This window comes from Macaca fascicularis, chromosome 3 (assembly GCF_037993035.2).
Source record: "Macaca fascicularis isolate 582-1 chromosome 3, T2T-MFA8v1.1".
NCBI lineage: Eukaryota > Metazoa > Chordata > Mammalia > Primates > Cercopithecidae > Macaca > Macaca fascicularis.
In genome coordinates this window covers 185772604-185791655 of record NC_088377.1, presented here as the reverse complement: position 1 = coordinate 185791655, position 19052 = coordinate 185772604, and the positions used below count along the sequence as shown (strand labels likewise).

The window sequence follows — 19052 nt, the reverse complement described above, 5'->3', positions numbered from 1 at the left end:
TGTGAAAACAAAGACCATCACCAGAGGCAGAATGTTTAACTGAGATGAATGGATGAGCAGAATAGTAAGCAACTAGGCTTTTTGAGAACTTAAAAGAACACAGTGCATTTGGAGGGTGGGAGGAAAGAGTTCTCCCTTTGCTTCTTTCTTTCATGGAAGAAGAAATATTTGAAGTGATAAGAATACATTTTTAAAATTGTAAAAATAGAAAATCTACAGGCAGCAGATAATGTAATAACATCATGGATCATACAGTTGAATGCAAACAATACTACAAGGGTTGAAAGAAAAAAAGAGAGAATTCCCAAAGGTACCATACTCAATGTGTTAAAGAAATCATATTATCATATTATGCTGATCATTTAGGACTCAGACTTGTGTTAAAATAAAACAAATTACTTGTCCACGTCATTCTGACCACTTGGGTCCAGGAACAGTGATTTATATCACGTGGAGTAGCTTCTCTTTGGAATTTTGTTGAGCTTCCTAAAAGTCCCTATCAAGACTTGTCATGTTCTTGGTTCTAAGCGGTGGTCTGTGATGTTACATCAAGCTGTCAATTTCTCTTGATGCCTTCTTCCTTTGCAGTATTTTCTTACTCCTACAATATTTTATGTAATCACCGTAATGATACAAGTGTCACCTACAACCAGCTTTGCGATCTCAATTCTGAAAAAGGTTAACTATCTCTAATAACTTTGTCTCATTTATTTTAAATGCAAAATCTTTCCAAACTCTTTCTAATTAGATGGTGCAGAATTAACTGAAATGAAACAAAGATCCTGCTATTTCTCTGCCTTTTATATAAAAAATCTATACAATGAAACTTTGCTTTTTACAGAATTAGATTTGTGAGGGTGATTTAGATGAACTTCCAGTAATAATGTCGTCATCCTTAGGCTTTAGGTTCCAGACCAGGCACTGGCTCTACTCTTAGTTGCTGTTACATTCTCAGTAGAGGGCTGCTTAACCAAGGTCAGTATTTATTCTGTGTGGTTACAAGTACACTCTTATAGCAGCATATGGTATGGGATTATCAGCATATACTTATGGCAAAAATAGATGGAAATAGTAGAGGAATTTAAGAGGAAATTTGAGAGAACTAATCCTCAAAAGAACAGAAAGCAGATCCTGCAGGGTTGGGAGCTGGCAGTAGGAGTTCATGGCACTTTGCTCCTCTGCCGCACCACACAGCTCAGCGCCTTTCTGGGTGTGCTTTGTGATCTGCACGGTACACCACGTTTAGGGATAGAATCTGATCAATATACATTCTTGATATCAGAAACCTAAGAGATGAAACTGTAAGGCATTTGTATCACCTGTTCCTACAAATTTCACTGGGAGCAAATCTTCAACCCTCTAGACTTTCCCTGGCATCCCTCACCTTGATCTCTGTTTCCACAACACTCTTTTCAGGGCACCCTTGACCTCTGCGTTCCTCAGGCTGTAGATCAGAGGGTTCGGCATCGGGTTGAAAAGACTGTAAAGCAGGGAAAGGACCTTCTGCTGCTCCTCAGGATGGCGGGACTTGGGGGCCATGTACATGACAATGGCACTGCCAAAGAAGAGCCCCACATGCAGAGGTGAGAGGAGCAGGTGGAGAAGGCCTTTCTGCGGCCCTCCCCAGACTGGATCCTCAGCATGGCTGCCAGGATGCTCAGGTAAGAGACCAGCACCAGGCAGAGCGGCCCCCCCAGGATGAACGTGGAAGCAGAAAATATGACCACCTGGTTGAGCCAGGTGTCAGCACAGGCCAGCCTGGGGACAGACAGGATTTCACAGAAGAAGTGGTTGATTTCATGAGGCCCACAGAAGGGCAGCCTCAGGATGAGAACCACATGGACCAGGGCCAGAAGGGAGCCACATGCCCGGGAAGTGACAGCCAGGACTGTGCACACTCTCCATTTCATGACAGAATATTTCAGAGGGTGGCAGATAGCCACGTACCAATCACAGGACATCATTACCAAGATGAGACACTCGGTGTGAGCAAAAGCCATGTATAAAAAGGTCTGCATTATGCATGGGACAAAGGAGACTGTTTTTCTCTTGTTCAGAAGATTTGTCATCATCTTGGGGACATTGCTGGAAGCATACGAAATATCAACGATGGCCAGGTGTGAAAGGAAGAAGTGCATGGAGGTGTGCAGTCTGGAGTCCAGCCAGATGAGCCCCAGGACGGCCCCGTTTCCCAACAGGGTGAAGATGTAGAACAGGGAGAAGAGCTCAGAGAGGAGCATCTGAATGCTTAGGCTGAGCGGAAATCCCAGGAGAATGAATTCTGTGACCCATGTCTGATTTTCTGTCATGCCCTTGTGACAGTACCTGCGTTGGACTCTGCTGTGGCAATGAGCTGTGTGCTGAGGAGCAAATGCAGATCCGGATTAGTCACTTAACGGAAGGAGGGGGTTTATGGTGCACACAGGGTGCTGACTCAGTCAGCCAGCTTTTTCAGAGCCATTATGTCCAATCCTTTAATCCAGAGTAAAGCAGAAAAAACATTCAGTTCAGGGAACTAGTGTAAATGCAGACAGGGTGACGTATACTATGTCCACTCCCACAGAATTTTACTTAACGTGGATTGCAAGACCCATATTTTTCCTATTAGAGGGGCAGCCACACAGTAAGTTGTTTTCCAGAATGGCTAGCCGTTTTATTTTAGAGTAAGGATCATAGCCATGTTCTTATGTGTTTCACTTTCTAATGTATTTAGTTTGCATATTTTCCCCCACTTTCTCTTCCATATTTGGTTTTCTCCTATTTTGTAACTTGTGCAGAGTGCATTGCACGTGCAGGTGCTCAGTAAATGATTAGAGAAAATACATAAAAGCATGAATTAGGAAATGAGGCTTACAAATGCAATTTCAAAGAGGTTTGCTTCCCTGTGTTTACTAGTTTTAGGGAAAATAAAGCTTGCATTAAGTGTTTTACTTCCTGAAGCTACTCAGGAAAATCTGGCTGTTTCCCTTTGCATGCAAGCCAAGAAAGAGTGTGCCATCACTAATCCGGCAAGCATTCATTGAAATCATTTCTGATATATGGCCAGGGCAAGTGGTTATCTATGTGAACAGTTAACAGGATAATATTCTGACTCCCACCTCCATCCCACCCCCTTTCAGGACTGCTTCCCTGGTTCTTAGCAGGTGCTGTTGCTGGCACAATGCCCTCTACAATTGTTGGATGGATGGATGGATGGATGGATGGATGGATGGATGGATGGATGAAAGGCATTACATTAGGATTAACATTCAAAGAGCATATCCTCGATTTCAATCAAGTCTTCAGACTCTTAAATTTTCTCTGCTTGTCATTCCCCCTACTGCATAGCCACAGGGGCTACAGAAAGAGAAAACCAGGATGTTTCACAGAGGTATACATATGTTAAATGATCAATGCGTCATTCTCAGTGTGCAGCTTATGACTCCACCTCTGCAAATGCTAACTCTACTTTAAGCCCAGGAGACTGTCTGCCAATAAATTATCTCTGTATCTCCCATTCAATGTACTGATTTCTGGAGCCCTGCCTTCCTCCAGACCCTAGCTTCTCTAAACTACCAGACTTTGCAGAAGATCCTTTACTCACTGTGATATCAGGCGTGGTCTTGTCTCGGAAATATAATTATAGTTAGAGAAATTGTGCAGAGATCACAGGAGCTTTTGAAGGGCAGAGCTGGGGATCTTGCTCCCACCAGCAGTCTCTGAGAGAAAGAATTTCCAGATTCAGGGGTTGTCTCTCAGCGCAGGCTGATGCAGACTGCAGCCTGCTCTCTGAGAACACCAGCTGTGTAGGTTTTACGGTGGGGTCATCTTCACTCAAGCCTTCACAGGTTGTCCCTGAGGACAAGGTAGAGTCCCTAAGGGAACCAGGATACACAGCAGTCAGACTCTGTCCACCGGAACAAACAAAAGTTTTTATCCTCCTGTCTCCATTTCTCTGGGCCCTGGGGATGGGCATTCAGAAAAAAGGAAGCTGACAGGTGATGACTTAATAACCAGCTGGATCTCTACACATAAAACTCTTGTAGTCATAAGAGCATGCATTCTCCAGTCTCTGGGGGCCACATTGCAAATTACAGCCCCAGGTATTTGGACTGTGATAAGTTCATGGATCTCAGTGTTGCCCTGGATGGATTAAATGGAGCTTGGAGGAGGCAGAGCATCATGCTTCTGTCATAAATGCTTGAAAATCTTCTCCTTCTTAGTTAATTCTAACTTGGTATTGATAGATTAGAAAACAAAAATATTTCTATCAACCCTCCCACATTGTGGTGAGAAAGATTGTGAGGCCTTCCCCACATAGTACCTGAGATTTGATATAGGGTATAGGAAATAAGAGAAGACAGAAGCCAGAGTAAGGCTGACCTGGAAGAGGTGTCATGGTAGAAGCCCTGGTGTTTCGAGGGCAGCAAATGTGTAACTCACACCTTCACCTTTACTATGATACACTCCTGAAGTTCAACAAAACTTTTGATATAATGATGCCTCAGGTGTAGGGGCTATGTTTATATTCACATAATAAAGCATAGTCAGAGGATGCCTTGAAAATGTTTCTGATTATCCCCTTTATGTGTATGTTCCTTATGTGTATATGTATTATGTATATATCTACGTGTGTGTGTGTATGTGTGTGTGTGTGTGCGCGCGTGCGTGCTGGTTGGGCAACCTTTTAGAGAGAAACATCCAAATCTCATTTGTCAGAACACACTGGGTGCTTTACTCCAGAGAGATGCAGGTTGTTCATGTGTGAGCTAACAGGGGATACTTGGAAATGTGCCTATAATTTTGGCTCACAGACTATAAGGGCTTCAAAGCGGGTGTATTTCTATGGACAGAATAAAGAAACTCAAGGAATATTTATCCTGAAATCTCTGGAAGAATGACAAGAAAAGTTTAGTAGCTATGTATAGTGTTTAGAAAAAAACAGCTGAAGCACTTAACAAAACTAAAATAAGTTTACTAACTACCTAAAACTGGAGGACTAAATAAAATATTGCCAAGATACTTTTCAATTATTCATATATTATCTACATATGGATATTTTATATCCACAATTATCCACATGTAGATATCGAACATTTAATCATCTCATTCATTTATTAATTTGCTAATTCCATTTACATTTATTGAGCATCTGCTCTGTGTGGGATCATCCTAGACACTGGAAAAGCAAACACTAGTAAGATACTGTCTCTGTCTTCCAAGAGTTTACAGTCTGCCTACAAGTGAGCCATGCAAATAAGCAGTGTAGGACCTGGGATACACGTGTGCACAGTATACTGCAGGCACCAATGAAGGGTGGGGTAGATTCTTCTGAAAGTGGGTAGAGAAAGGCTTTGCTGTGGATTTAAAGTTTAGACACTGTCCAGGAAGACATGCCAGGCTGGACCTTACCTATTCAATTATGCCTGTAGTGACATCTGAGTCTGGAGATTTCAACGATTATAAGTTATTTTCTCATTGGTACTGAAGGAATTGGGTCCAATTTGGGAAGGCTTTGACTTTGCATGGAGGAGTTAAGAGAAATTTTCAGTGAAAATTGTAAAACTGTGTAAAAATAATGAAGAAGTAAACACAAGAAAAAAAGACACACCAGGCTGCACCTTAAGGTATAAGGAGGGCACGACAATAATAACAATAATAATGATACTGGGAAAGAGGTTCATTGATGAGCTTCTGTTGGACTTCATCGGAAATAAAGAGTAGAACGATTTGACTAAGATATGTTATTACAAAGATGAATGTTTGGTTAATGTGAAGGATTGTTTCAAAGAATGAGATTGGAGACTGTGAGCCCAAGCTATCTGTAGAGTCTGCATTTTCCAGTGACAGTGAGTACCTGAATTGAGATGGTAGCCATGGGGACAGGCTGGAGGGAATGGGTGTGGAACATGTAAAGGAAATATAATGATCAGCATTCTGTGACTTGGTGTGTAGTGAGGAAGTCAAGCAGAGCTGGGGTGCACCCCAAGTTTCTGGTTTGTGTGGCTGTATATAAAGTGTTTTCATTCAATTATATGAGGAATAACTGAGGAAGATATTATTTAAAAGCAAAGGTTTTAAAAAAAGAATATAATTTTGAACATGTTGGATATTTAGGTGGCTTGGGCCAATAAAGAATTAACTAAATAGTTTTGGTGTTTATTAGAGATAACCGGGTCAAAGTACAGATTTAACAGATAGTTAAGTCATGATAATGGATAAGAGAGAACAAAGCAGTTTTAGTGAGAAAAAAAAAGAGAAAGTCAAGAACAGTATCTTAAGAATTACCAGCATTTTAGGGATGGACAGAGAAAGATAAATCTCCAAAAGAGATAAATCTCCAAAAGAGAACAAGAAGAAAGATCAGGGAGATAGGTGGGAAACTAAAAATAAAAATAAAGAAAATCAACAACCTGTGCCCTATGTTATCCCAGGAGGCAAACTAAGGTACTCACTTTAATCATATCGATAATGCCAACTCTATTTTTTAGAAACAAGAATATTTTTCTGTAAAAAGCTACACTTAAGTTAATACTTACGGCAAACATAAAATAAAATCAAAATTACTAACAAAGTCATTGCTATCCTTCAATAAAAATATAGCAGCTTTTTAGCATAATTTCCCAATTTCGTTGACTCACCAGATTTTAATGGAAGGGCTTTCAGTTTTTCCCCATTTGTTGTGATTCTAGCTGTGGGTCTGTCATAAATGGCTTTCATTATATTGAGGTATGTTGCTTCTATCACTAGTTTTTTTAGGGTTTTTATCACAAAGGGATGTTAAATTTTATCAAATGTATTTTCAGCATCAACTGAAATGATCATATGTTTTTTGTCCTTCATTCTGTTGATATGATGTATTCCACTGATTGATTTTTGTGTGTTGAACCATCCTTGCATCACAAGGATAAATCTCACTGGTTATGATCAATGATCTTTCTAATGTATTGTTAATTTATAAAATGACTAGGAAGAGAATGTACCTGAGTGTGAAAGACTGAGAGGCAGGGAGAATCACGGGGCATCCTCTCCTCCCTGGGTCTTCACACTGGTTATTGATTTCTCTGAGTTCAGTCCCAAGCCTCACTGTCTTCTGCTCTGTCTGAGATTTGGCAATCTAAGCCTTATTTTCAATTTTTCCATAGAATAACCTCTAGGATCCTGCCCAGGGCATGTTTTTGCCTAACTGAGTGGGGGTGGTAAAGAGGTCAGAGGATTCAGGTGCTGTAATAATAGACTTTCACCTTACACCCCTGTTTTTACCCTTTTTGTATTCTCATTCTCAACTGTTGCTAGTCTAAAGTTTCCTGGGGACCCTTGAAAGGAATGCATTGTGCTTCTCAGTGGTTTCTTTTTTGCCTGCTTGTTAGCTGGTAGCTTCTTCTCTGATAAGTTGGTTACTGCTCCCCCTTGTACCTTTTTGTATTAAAAAAGAAATCTGCAATTTCTCTGGTCTGCTTCTGTCTTCCCTCTAATTCTATATTTTTCTGTGGATTATACCTTTGCTTTTTTTTGCCATTTTAGTGGTAGCTGGGTAGGAAAAAGAGATACATATGTATGATAAATGTTCTCTGCTTTAAGAGACAACTTATAATCACCTAAAATTGTGTATTTCTGTTAATTAATTCTTCACTCTAAGAACTTTCTCTAAAATATCTGACCGTCTGATCACCCTATGTAAATTAAATTGAATTTATCTAAACAAAATTGCCTAACATAGCCAGGAAACTTTACTGAGTATTAGTAGCTTACTGGCTTATTTTTTTCCAGGAAGTATTTTATAATAAGAGGGAGTATTGTTCACCTTTAAATCATGATCTGAAGGCTCTTTATAAAATTCCATCAGATATATCTTGGCAATATCTCTACTGCCTGGACTGTCTATATTAAATGAAATCCACCCTGGGTTCTTTTTTCAATTACCTTAATCTCAGTGCTGCTGAGATGTCAGATAGATGGTAAGTGTAAAACACCAATGTGAATGAAAGCTCGAAAGAACTGGTTACTTCAGCAATAAATGTTAGTTTGTTTCATAACTTGGCCTTATAGACCTAAACTTTTTTCTCCAGAGTGGTTTAAATTAAATGTTTTTCATCACAAATTGAGTAATTGGTTCAATTGAATGTCCCAACTGGCCTGTATGTGGATAAGCACATTTCCTGGGATTGAGGGATCATTTGGCACATCCATCAGGTTAATTAAAGACCAGAGGTAGCCCGAGTCTGGGGTTGGGGTTGGTAAGAGTATGGATATGTTTTTCATATCTGTATTGTGGATCTGGTCTATAGTACACCTCCTCTAGTTGCTAGTCAACAGGACAGAGCTGAGAGGCCCAAAGTCTAGACTCAAATATAAAACTAATGAGAAAGGCCTGATCTATAAGAGAGATATTAAGGCGTTCTGGAGTACTCTTCATCACTTCCTCCCTCCCTCAGTGGCTGTGAATGAATCCAGAGAGATTCTAAGTTGAAAGGAATGTGCACTTCTGAGCCTTCCCAGGGAAATCATCTTCTGGGTCTCAGAAGTTTCCATGCCTTGCTCCCCGGGAGCTCCAGCCATCTCAGTGCACGAAGAACCAGTGGCCCAGGAGCCATGTGGAGAACTCATTAAAAAGACACAGCTGGAAAGTTGCCTCAGGCATCTTGGCAAAGATGAAAAAAAAAACTTTATAATTGATCTCATAGGAATAGAAACTATTTTAGGTTTTACAAAGTAAGTGTCAGAAAAAAATATCCTTATGGGGTTCATTAAAACTTTGCCACAATTAATTACAGCAGGAGCACTCTTCAGGCAACTGCTCCAGACACCACAGGCATTTGGCCTTTGGGAACAAGTCCTTGTTACATAGCTGTAGGGCACCAGTGTTGGTGTTTAAGTGGAGTGAGGAGACACCCTCCTTGGAGACTGGAGATCCAAACATCTTATCAATAGATTGAGTTTTTTCTAATTCACACATGTAGACAAAAATAATAGACCAAATATCCTACACTATTCTAGGCACAGTGCTAAGGCCTTTGTAGGCAGTTTTACCAGTCATCAAGAAAATATTTAAAAGTGAACATTTATTACCTCCCTGTTCATAAAATAAGAGACAAGTTCAACCAAGTAAAAGAACTCATCCAAGGTCATAGAAGCGACAGCCCCAGAAATTAAAACTCATTCCAAAGCCTTTTCCACTTTTCTGCTGATGGAGAGTTTAGCATGAAGGCACACATGCCATCTCTAGACCTACACATAGTCCCTAGTTCAACCATCCAAACAAATGCCTTGAATATTCTTTCCCTGGAAACAGCAAGGAAGACAAAAACAGGACAACATTAACTGAAGACCTAACAGTAAAGGATATGAGTTAGAACTTCTTCAAGTTAGCACTGTTCTGATTTTAACATATGCTGCTATTTTATATCTTTCCCAGTTGTTTTTGACCCCAGGTCTAACCACCCCCTTGACACACACTCAATTCAGGCACCTTTATTGAAATGCTAGTACAAGAGAATCTTTCTTGATAGATACTAAATTGATGGCAACGTACTCAAGTCTTTCAGTTCTTCTGAAAGCTTTAACTAAAGTCCACAGCATGGGCATGCTTGAAGTTAATAGACAAACTGCAATGTTTGTCTAGGTTCTCCGAGAAGCAAATGCCAAGATAGATTAGATGTCCAAAAGATTTGTTGTAAAAACATCATGATGAAAAATGAGGAGGAATCCAGAGAAGTTTGGAAGAGCCATTGAATGCAGCTCTGATTCTTGTGAAAGAGAAATAAAAGGAAGTGAGCAAAGCAAATAAAACATCAAGGGTCATAACAGGAAAACAATGGCACAAGTTATGGCCATTTGAGAAAAGTGTAATAAAAGGACTATTTACAAAGGCATGTGAGGAATATGGGAAAACCACAAGCAAGGGTGCAAGATACCAGGATAAGGCAGGATTCTGAGCTTGCAATAAAACTCCTATACAACCTCTAGGCCTAAATGAGAAGAGGAGATGGCTGTAATTAGAACCTGGAGACAAGGACGACTTTGTGGAAGGGCTGGCTAAATAGGAACTTGAATCAGAGTCAGTTGGTTCAGTCCATATTGACCCTGCAGGAAGTGAATAAATTCTTGACCTCACACTTCTCCCTCTCTCCTGTTTCTCTTGCCTTTGCTTCCAATAAGCCAGACTCAGGAAGCCAGAGGGCTGCAGAGCCCTAGTTTTTACAGATCAGTCTTACAGGGCAGAGAGCAGGGTAGAGAAAGATGGAGGGTGGATATGGAGAAAAGAATGCCAACTAATAAATGTAAAAATAATTGAAAGAATGATAAAATTGCTGTCATGGAGTCAACTTAATAATTTATTCAAGCAATCAGTGGATGCTAAAATAATTGCCTGAAAATATTTTAGGAGATGGGATTTTTACCAGAAACAGACCCCAATGCAGACCGCAAGAGAGGATTCTTGGCTCTCATGCAAGAAAGAATTCAGGAAAAGTCCATAAAGTGAGATCAAGTTTATTAGGACAGTAAAGGAATAAAGAATGGCTACTCCTTAGACAAAGCTGCCCCAAGGGCTGCTGGTTGCCCATTTTTGTGGTTCTTTCTTAATTATATTCTAAACAAGGGGTGGATCATTCATGCCTCCCCTTTTTAGACCAAATAGGGTAACTTCTGACTTTGCTATGGCGTTTGTAAACTGTCATGGTGCTGGTGGGAGTATAGTAGTGAGGACGACCGGAGGTGGTCGCCATCTTGGTTTTGGTGGGTTTTAGCTGGTTAATTTACTGCAACCTGTTTTACCAGCAAGGTCTTTATGACCTGTATCTTATGCTGACCTTCTGTCTTATCCTGTGACTAAGAATGCCTTCACCTCCTGGGAATGCAGCCTTATTTTACACAGCCCCTATTGAAGATGGAGTTGCTCTGGTTTAATCACCTCTGACAGGATCTTCAGGTAGTCTCCCAGATTCATGCTGCAGAGTACTTATGAATTCCCAAGGGAGAAGATACCCTTACAATGAAGAAATATGGTGGAAAACACTTAAACAAATCACCAAATAGCATTGTCAATAATGGGGCACACTGACATCATATGTCTCCTGATGCGATGCACTGAGAAGGATGCAACATGTCTATGTAGAATTATTTCCAAAAAAGCTTTATCTGAATCTGGATATGAGGATTCCAAATTCCAGGACATTCTACAAAACAAGTAGACTGGATTCTTCAAAGAATCCCAATGACATGAAAGACAAAGAGTAAGAGAATGGTTTGAGATAAAATTAGACTAAACAGGTAAGAAACTAAAGCACTGAAACAATCTTTGATTAGATCCTGAATTGAATAACAAAATAGAAATCCAAAGAGCCATTTTTAGATAATGTTATCATATTGATGTTAAACTCATGAGTGTGAAAATGATATTGTATTTAATATTTGTTCTTAGAAAATACTTGCTAAATTATTCCATGCTATATAGGGGTGTGTGTGTGTGTGTGTGCATGTATGTGTACATATATTCTATTAAGATTTACTCACAATGTCTACAACGTACTTTTAAGTGATTCAGCATATATATAATATATATATATCCACTGATGTATGTATATCTTATATCCACATCTATATCTGTATGAAGAGGAAGCAATATAGATGGATGATAAATCCATAGAAAATGTCAAAATATTAACAATTAAGGATTAGTTAATATAGAAGGAGATATGGGTGTTCATTAGATTATTCTGTTCAAAACTTTATATATTTAAAAATTTCACAATAGAAATTGGGAAGAAACAAAAAATTGAATTAATCTACTCATAATAAAACTTCCATCAAACTAGGAATAAGCAGCAACCCCTTCACATGGTGAAAGTGAAAGACTTAATAATTTCCCATCAAGAACGACCTTTGAGGCTTGCTAGCAATCTTTGTTAGGCTCACAACAGCCTTTAGTCTGGGGTTATTCTTATTACCACCACTGATTCCAACTATTGATGCCATTATTGATTGCCACTTTCTAAGGACTCTATTCAATGACCATATGTTAAGAGGTGTTTCTGATGGGAACATGAACTCTTCCTGGCCTGGTGTGAGCTCTGAGAATAACTGTTCCCTGTTTGTTCCTGATGGTTTTTCCCCAGCCACATTCGTTTTCCTACAGAGATGTGCTGATCAGTATTCAGCCACAGGTTTGAGGAGAACTCTCTGAAGATGTCTGGAGTTCTCTCTCTCTCTGTCTCTATCTCTAACTCGATCTTCCTGTGATGTCTTTCTCCTCTGGTACCTTGCTCTGTTAATACTAATCAGCTTAGCATTTCGGAAGTTTGAATTTTTTCTCCTGAACTTCATGAGATCACAGGGTGAGTTCTGTCTACCTCTCTCTATGCAGTAAGCTAAAGCAATTATGGAATTTGGCTTGGAATGTTTCTTGGAAGATCATCCGGGGACCTGGCTTGGATCAGAAAGTAGAAGAGATGGACTAAATATGGAGCCATGCAGACAAGTGTCATTTGCATGCAAAGGATTATCTCTGTAGAAAAGGCTAAAAAGATATATTCTGTATTGTTAAAAAAACAACAACAACAAAACCCAAATTTTCACACTCTCCCTGGCTGTGAGAAAGTAAAGCTTAAACACACTGAAAACTTGGGTCATAAGGACATTTTCTGTTGGTTTTGGCTCTTCCATCATACAAATACCTTGAAACATGCTTGTCTGGGAAATAAAGTCATCTGCTTTAAAAATAAAGAAAACCAGAATAATGTAATTCTTGTTATTTACAGGGATTATGTTCCATACGATCACCGTGAACACTGAATTAACAAAACCTCAGCTGTTGCTCCTAGGGGAAATAAATACAGGGTTACAGTCCTGCAAACCTTTGGTAGCAGCATTTCATCAACTTAAAAACAATTTGCATTCACATTACAGGGGTTCCTTTGCCAATATCTTTGTAAAACAAGCTAGTTTCATCAGTGTTGAAAACCTCCTCATCCATGTAGTCTTTTTTCTGTATAACACTTAACCTTTATTTTAAAAATTCTTCTCCAGCTTTCTTTTCTTTTCTTTTTTCTTTTTTTCTTTTTTTTTTTTTTTTTTTGAGATGGAGTCTTGCACTGTCGCCCAGGCTGGAGTGCAGTGGCGCAGTCTGTGCTCACTGCAAGCTCGTCCTCCTGGGTTCACGCCGCTCTCCTGCCTCAGCCTCCCAAGTAGCTGGGACTACAGGCACCCGCCACCACGCTCAGCTAATTTTTTTGTATTTTTAGTAGAGACGGGGTTTCACCATGTTAGCCAGGATGGTCTTGATCTCCTGACCTCGTGATCTGCCTGCTTCTGCCTCCCAAAGTGCTGGGATTACAGGCGTGAGCCACAGTGCCCGACCTCTTCTCCTGCAGAACTTTCTTACCTGCAGAACTTACCTTTCCTGCAAGTTTAACATTTTTCCTGCTGCATTTCCTTTGGTAACATGTGACCCATCCAGCACTCCTGAGAAGGGCTTAACATTTTCTTGATCTTAGATAATATGATCATAAATTTCTCTGACTTTCAGCCTCACAATAGTGCTGCCCACTGTGGTTTTACTGTCGTGATTGTTATTGGTTTTCTTTTCATTAGTTGCTATTTTATGCATGCACACATTTAGTCACCATCTCTGCCATGGCTTCATAGCACACTTTAGTTGCTACTTTAGAGCTTTCTTGAGCAGTCTCACATACAGATTGGTAAATTTTCTCTTTATTTTTTCTGGAAGTACTGTGTTGTTGATTTGTTAACATTAAACTCGGTACCAAAGGTTATCTGACACATGTATTTTCTCTGTAAACCACATTACAGCTTTCTTGTGCTGTACAACGCTTTAATATTACACTTGAGGACCATTTTAAACAGTAAAATTACCAACAGAAAGCACAAGAACATAGAAAATATGGCACTGGGGTAGCCCGCAGAAAGAACACTAGTTTACAGTCCGAGAGCTGACCCAAGAAGGCAGAGCGTTGTCCTGTTTGATCTCAGTTGTAAACATGCACATCTGGGGACTCAAATGTTTGCCACACCGGACACATCCTTGAATAACCACAAAAGTACCCTAAGTACTGATTTGGGGCTACAAACACATTTTAGCAAGTAGGCATATTTACAAATACGGAATCTGTAAATAATAAGAATAGTCTGTATCTAAAAAATATTCTCCAAGGAAAAAACTGGAAAATTCAATGGCTGATTTTAAAAATTCACAAGAGAATTTTGTTTTACAATACAGATGATTGTGGTAGGCGAACAGTTCTCAAAGGAAGCTCTTTTCTTTACAAAATAAGAAGAGCTTTCAGAGACTCAAGACTTTGCAGAGACTCAAAAATACCCAAATATCTTGATGTAGTAGAAATAAATAAAGTATGATCACACAAAGTTTAAAGTAGAAATGAAATTTTATACAAAAATACTTCAGAAATGAAGTTGAAATTGGGACAGGTATAAGGAGAATAGAGACATTGCTGGAAACACACAAAGGAATATTGAGCATATAAATAATAAAAGCAAGCATACCTAAATTGAAATAGAGAATTAAAATGAATTAGCAATGCTTTTGGAGAAAGATCTTGATCAGAATGGGAAAATGTGAAAGCTGCCGATACCAGGATGAAGTAACTAGTTAAACACACAAAAATTGGGGCCAGGAGAGCGTGAAGGAAAGGAACTCATGCTTACTTGTCTGAGATACACACACACACACACACACATACACACACACACCCCTACAGTCTAAAGGACTTTAAAAAATAACCCCACAAGAAATTCTTGCATGTTTCTCACATACGTATTTTTGTGATAAGGTTTATCACTAAACATTCTTTAGGATTGCAGCAATTCCAATAAGATGTTCCCATAACGCTTGCCCAGTAATAGCATCTCCACCAATGAACCAGTATCTCTGGCTTCGAGCCAATGGATCCAATGAACTCTGTTTTTGAGCAGTTTATATAAACTTCTACCATTGGCAATAAAAGTTTTCCTTTACTGTTTCCTCACTGTATTTGCCATAGTACATCCCAGATTATAATCCTCTTTACTTACTCCCAAATATACTTGTTTTGTTGGGAGATAATCTTCTCTGGTGTCTTTTTTTTCTTAGATTGACAGCAGGAACATGAAAAATGTGGAAGGTAGGTGTAAGAGAGCTGATATGTTCATTTTCTAGAAAATTTAAGTCATAAAAGTATTTTAAGTTATAATTCAAGAATATTATTCTGAAGTAAAAATTGGACATGGATCTAGAAATTGAAAAGGCAAACTATGTCCTTGGGAAATTGACACAGAATGGTAGTATAATGATACATCCTAGTAATGTTACTAAATTAAAAATATAAAGAGAGAATCATGTTGTTAGCTAGGCAAACTAAAGCTATTTATAGAGTCAGTCTAGACTTGTACATTTTCATAGCAATATCCAATTGCATAGCTAAAGTTTGTGAAGCAACATTTGCAAAAATCCCCCAGGAAAGAAAGTATCACCCAAGTTTTATATCCAGCCAAATATTTGTACAAATGAAAAGGCACAAATAGTATAGAACATAAAGGAAACCAAAGACTATCAGTCCCAGAAAATCAGTGACAGAAGAAGTGGTAGTGAGCATTGAATCTTTTTATTTTAGGAATGTGATGAAAGTAAATATGAGGACTTAGCTGGCAGGGCAAAATGCAAATGCCAAAAACATGACCTGAAAATATAGAAATAAATACGAATGACAAAAAATGGAAGAAAAGAAGATAGGAGATTGTGTAATGCTGACTTCCTCATCTTTAATATCTGAGATCAAAAGCATTTCACTTAAATCTGGCAAATCAGGTAAAACAGATATAAGTACATTTAATTGATAAGCATAAATACTAAGAATGGTAATATGCCCAACCAAAATCAAGTGAGAGAGGAGAGACAGGAAGGCAGAATAAAGAGTACATAGACAAATTCCATTATTGTCCATAATAGGTGATTGCCTTCCTGTGGGAAATAATTAATTCAATGTAAAGAAACAGAAGATTAAGGATACTGCACAAAATTACAGATCTCAAACATAACCTCCAGAATGAAACTTAAACCTTAAATTAGAATGATATTAAATCTTCAATGTTAGAATGACACAAAAAATAAAACATACAACATAATTTTTTTAAAATTACAAATCCACCAAGCTTAACATAAAATCCAATGATCTATCCTAAAATAAACATGTCAATTATAACATAAATGTAAATAGACAAAGTCACTTATTAAAATAACTTAGAGTTTGGATAAAAATAACAAAGTTCAATTTTACTCTGTTCACAAGAAACAGAGTTAAAACAAAGAGACTTATAATATTTAAAAAGAAAAGTATGAGTAGTGGCATACTTTTTCTTTTTTTCTGTTTCTGTTTTTGGGAGTACTATGTTGTTGATTTGTTAACATTGAACTCATGGTGTACCAAAGGTTATTTAACACATATATTTTCTCTGTAAAAGACATTACAGCTTTCTTGTACTTAGAGACACTATACAATACTTCAGTATTATACTTTTAAAGAGTAAAATTATGAATTGTAATCAATATCAGAGTAAAGCATGAATTGTAATCTTAATATCAGATAAAAAGTTAATAAGCTATATAAGAGCATTTAATAAGACCAAATAATATAATTAACACAGCAGATATTATAGTTATAACTACATAAACTTCAACTGAAATAAAATCAACCTTTATAAAGCAAAATCTAGAAGTGACTCAAGAAGAAATAGGAACACAGAACTAGCAGGAGTGAGGAATTCAACTTTTTTCACTCTGTATCAGATTATGGGAAAAAAAATAAAACAGAGGTCTAAATAGCATAATTAACAAAATAGATATAATTAATATTTCACAGTCTCTGAAACCTGAAAACAGACAGTGAACTTTCTTCTTTTTTTTTTTTTCTTTTGAGATGAAGTTTCGGTCTTGTTGCCCAGTCTGAAGCACAATGGCATGATCTCAGCTCACTGCAACCTCTGCCTCCCTGGTTCAAGCAATTCTCTTGCTTCAGCCTCCCAAGTAGCTGGGATTACAGGCGTCTGCCACCACGCCAGGCCAATTTTTGTATATTTAGTAGAGATGGGGTTTCACTATGTTGACCAGCCTGGTCTTGAACTTCTGACCTCAGGTGATCCACCCGCCTCGGCCTCTCAAAGTGCTGGGATTATAGGCATGAGCCACCATGCCCAGTCGAACCTTCTTTTTAAATGCCAGTAGAAAACTCATAAAGAAAGAGAAGGAAAAGGAAAGAAAAGAAAAGAAAGAAAAGAAAAAAAAGAAAAGAAAAGAAAAGAGAAAAGAAAAGAAAAGGAAAAGAAAAAGGAAGAAAGGAAGGAAGGGCCACATATCAAGCCTAAAAGAAACCTAATTTCCAAAAGTAAAATGAATACCTGCATTATTTTCTAAACACAATTCAAAAAAATCAAATTACTAATAAAATAAGAAAATTAAATTACCAAAATTTAACAAAACATGTAAATACTATCTGAAACAAGCTTTGTAACAGTACTTACTGATGCAACAAACTTGACCATGTTCTTGAATAAGACTGAACATTATAAATATGCCAATTTCCTGTAAGCGATTTAATAATTATAAGGCAAAACCAGTGGAAGTCACAACAGGATTTGTTTTAACTGTAGACAGGATGATGCTGAAATCATATGGAAAAGAAAAAAGAATGAACAGCGGGACACTTCTGTAAGAGAAGAGTTATGAGGAAGGCTGGTCTTTGTATTTTCAAACATAAAATCAGAGTGATTTGAAGTCTGTTACTGGTGGATGGTTAGAGAGACACATCAATGGATCAGAATAAAAAGATTTTAAGTAAAGCACATATTTTCAATATGTATATTGAATTATAAAGCACGTAATTTTCAATGTATATTGAAATTTTGTTTATGATGACTATGACATCACAAATCAGTAAGGCAAAGTTTGATTACCCAATAAATATACCAAAACCACTAAATGTGCTAGAAAAATAATAAAATCGGATTTATGGCTTTCACTTTACACTGCGTCTCCCAGGAGTCAAGATCCATTCCCAAGACATGGGCAAGCAAGAACAACTTCTTCCCTGTATACTCCTGAGAATGTTAAACCTTGTCGATGCATAACTTTTAAAGAAAAATTAAATACAAAATGCTTCTTTGTTTATTCAGTTTTGAAAAACGTATTTGTCTGATTATACAAAAAACGTATGTTATAAAAATGTGAGGAATACAGAACATATCAAAAGTAACCAAGACAAAGTAAAGCACAATCCCAGTAATGCCATAAAGCAATAAGCGGCAGTTATTACCACCCTTCTTTTTATGTTTCTATTTCATTTATTCATTTAATTCCACACTTAAGTCACATGTAATACTTAATAAAGTTGAATGATTTAGTCAGAATCCTTTTTCAACTGGACTTCATGCCACAATTTCATTCTAACTTTTCACCTACGTCTTTGACCTTCGTGTCTTTGTCATCAGAGCTACTTTATGAGTCATCCAACATAATTTTTCAAAGCACATCATTTTCACTTTCTTTTAAGTTATTTGAAATATAACACCTTTTGAATCAATGTGCGATCCTTCAGTGGAAATGTTATTTCAAGCCAGAAATGCTCTTTCATATGCCATTAAGATATTTGCCTTTAAAAATTATTGATATATAGTCATAATTTGAAACTCTAACCACTGCAGCTTAAATAACTTGAATTACCAATTCCAAGTTTTTTGCCTTTGAATTGCAGAAGTCCTTCATAACACTGACCCAATTTAGTGATTAGAGTTTGTGATTTATTCTTTATCTTCTCATACCAAATTGATTTACTCATACCCATTTCACTTAAATTAGTTAATGCCCTCTTACTTTCTCATCTCACTCTTATGCTCTTTGTTCCTTGATATCTTTTTTCTCTCCTTTCCATTGCATTAAATATTACTTCCCTGCTTCTCTAGCTATCCACCTACGCAGCTTTCAAGATTTAACACAAATTACACTTCTTCTAAAACTGCATTTTTATTCACTGCACTTTGAGCATGTTTTTCTTATTCTTCTAAGCTCT

General features: G+C 37.8%; 1 protein-coding gene across 1 annotated transcript; it reads right to left on the bottom strand.

Moving 5' to 3' along the window:
• Positions 1 to 1380: 1380 nt before the first annotated feature.
• OR2A5 (olfactory receptor family 2 subfamily A member 5) lies at positions 1381 to 12508 on the bottom strand. The gene is given in 2 exon segments (XM_015448214.4): positions 1381 to 1577; positions 1580 to 12508. Coding segments are annotated over 2 exon segments (927 nt in total). The 5' UTR covers positions 2310 to 12508.
• Positions 12509 to 19052: the final 6544 nt, after the last annotated feature.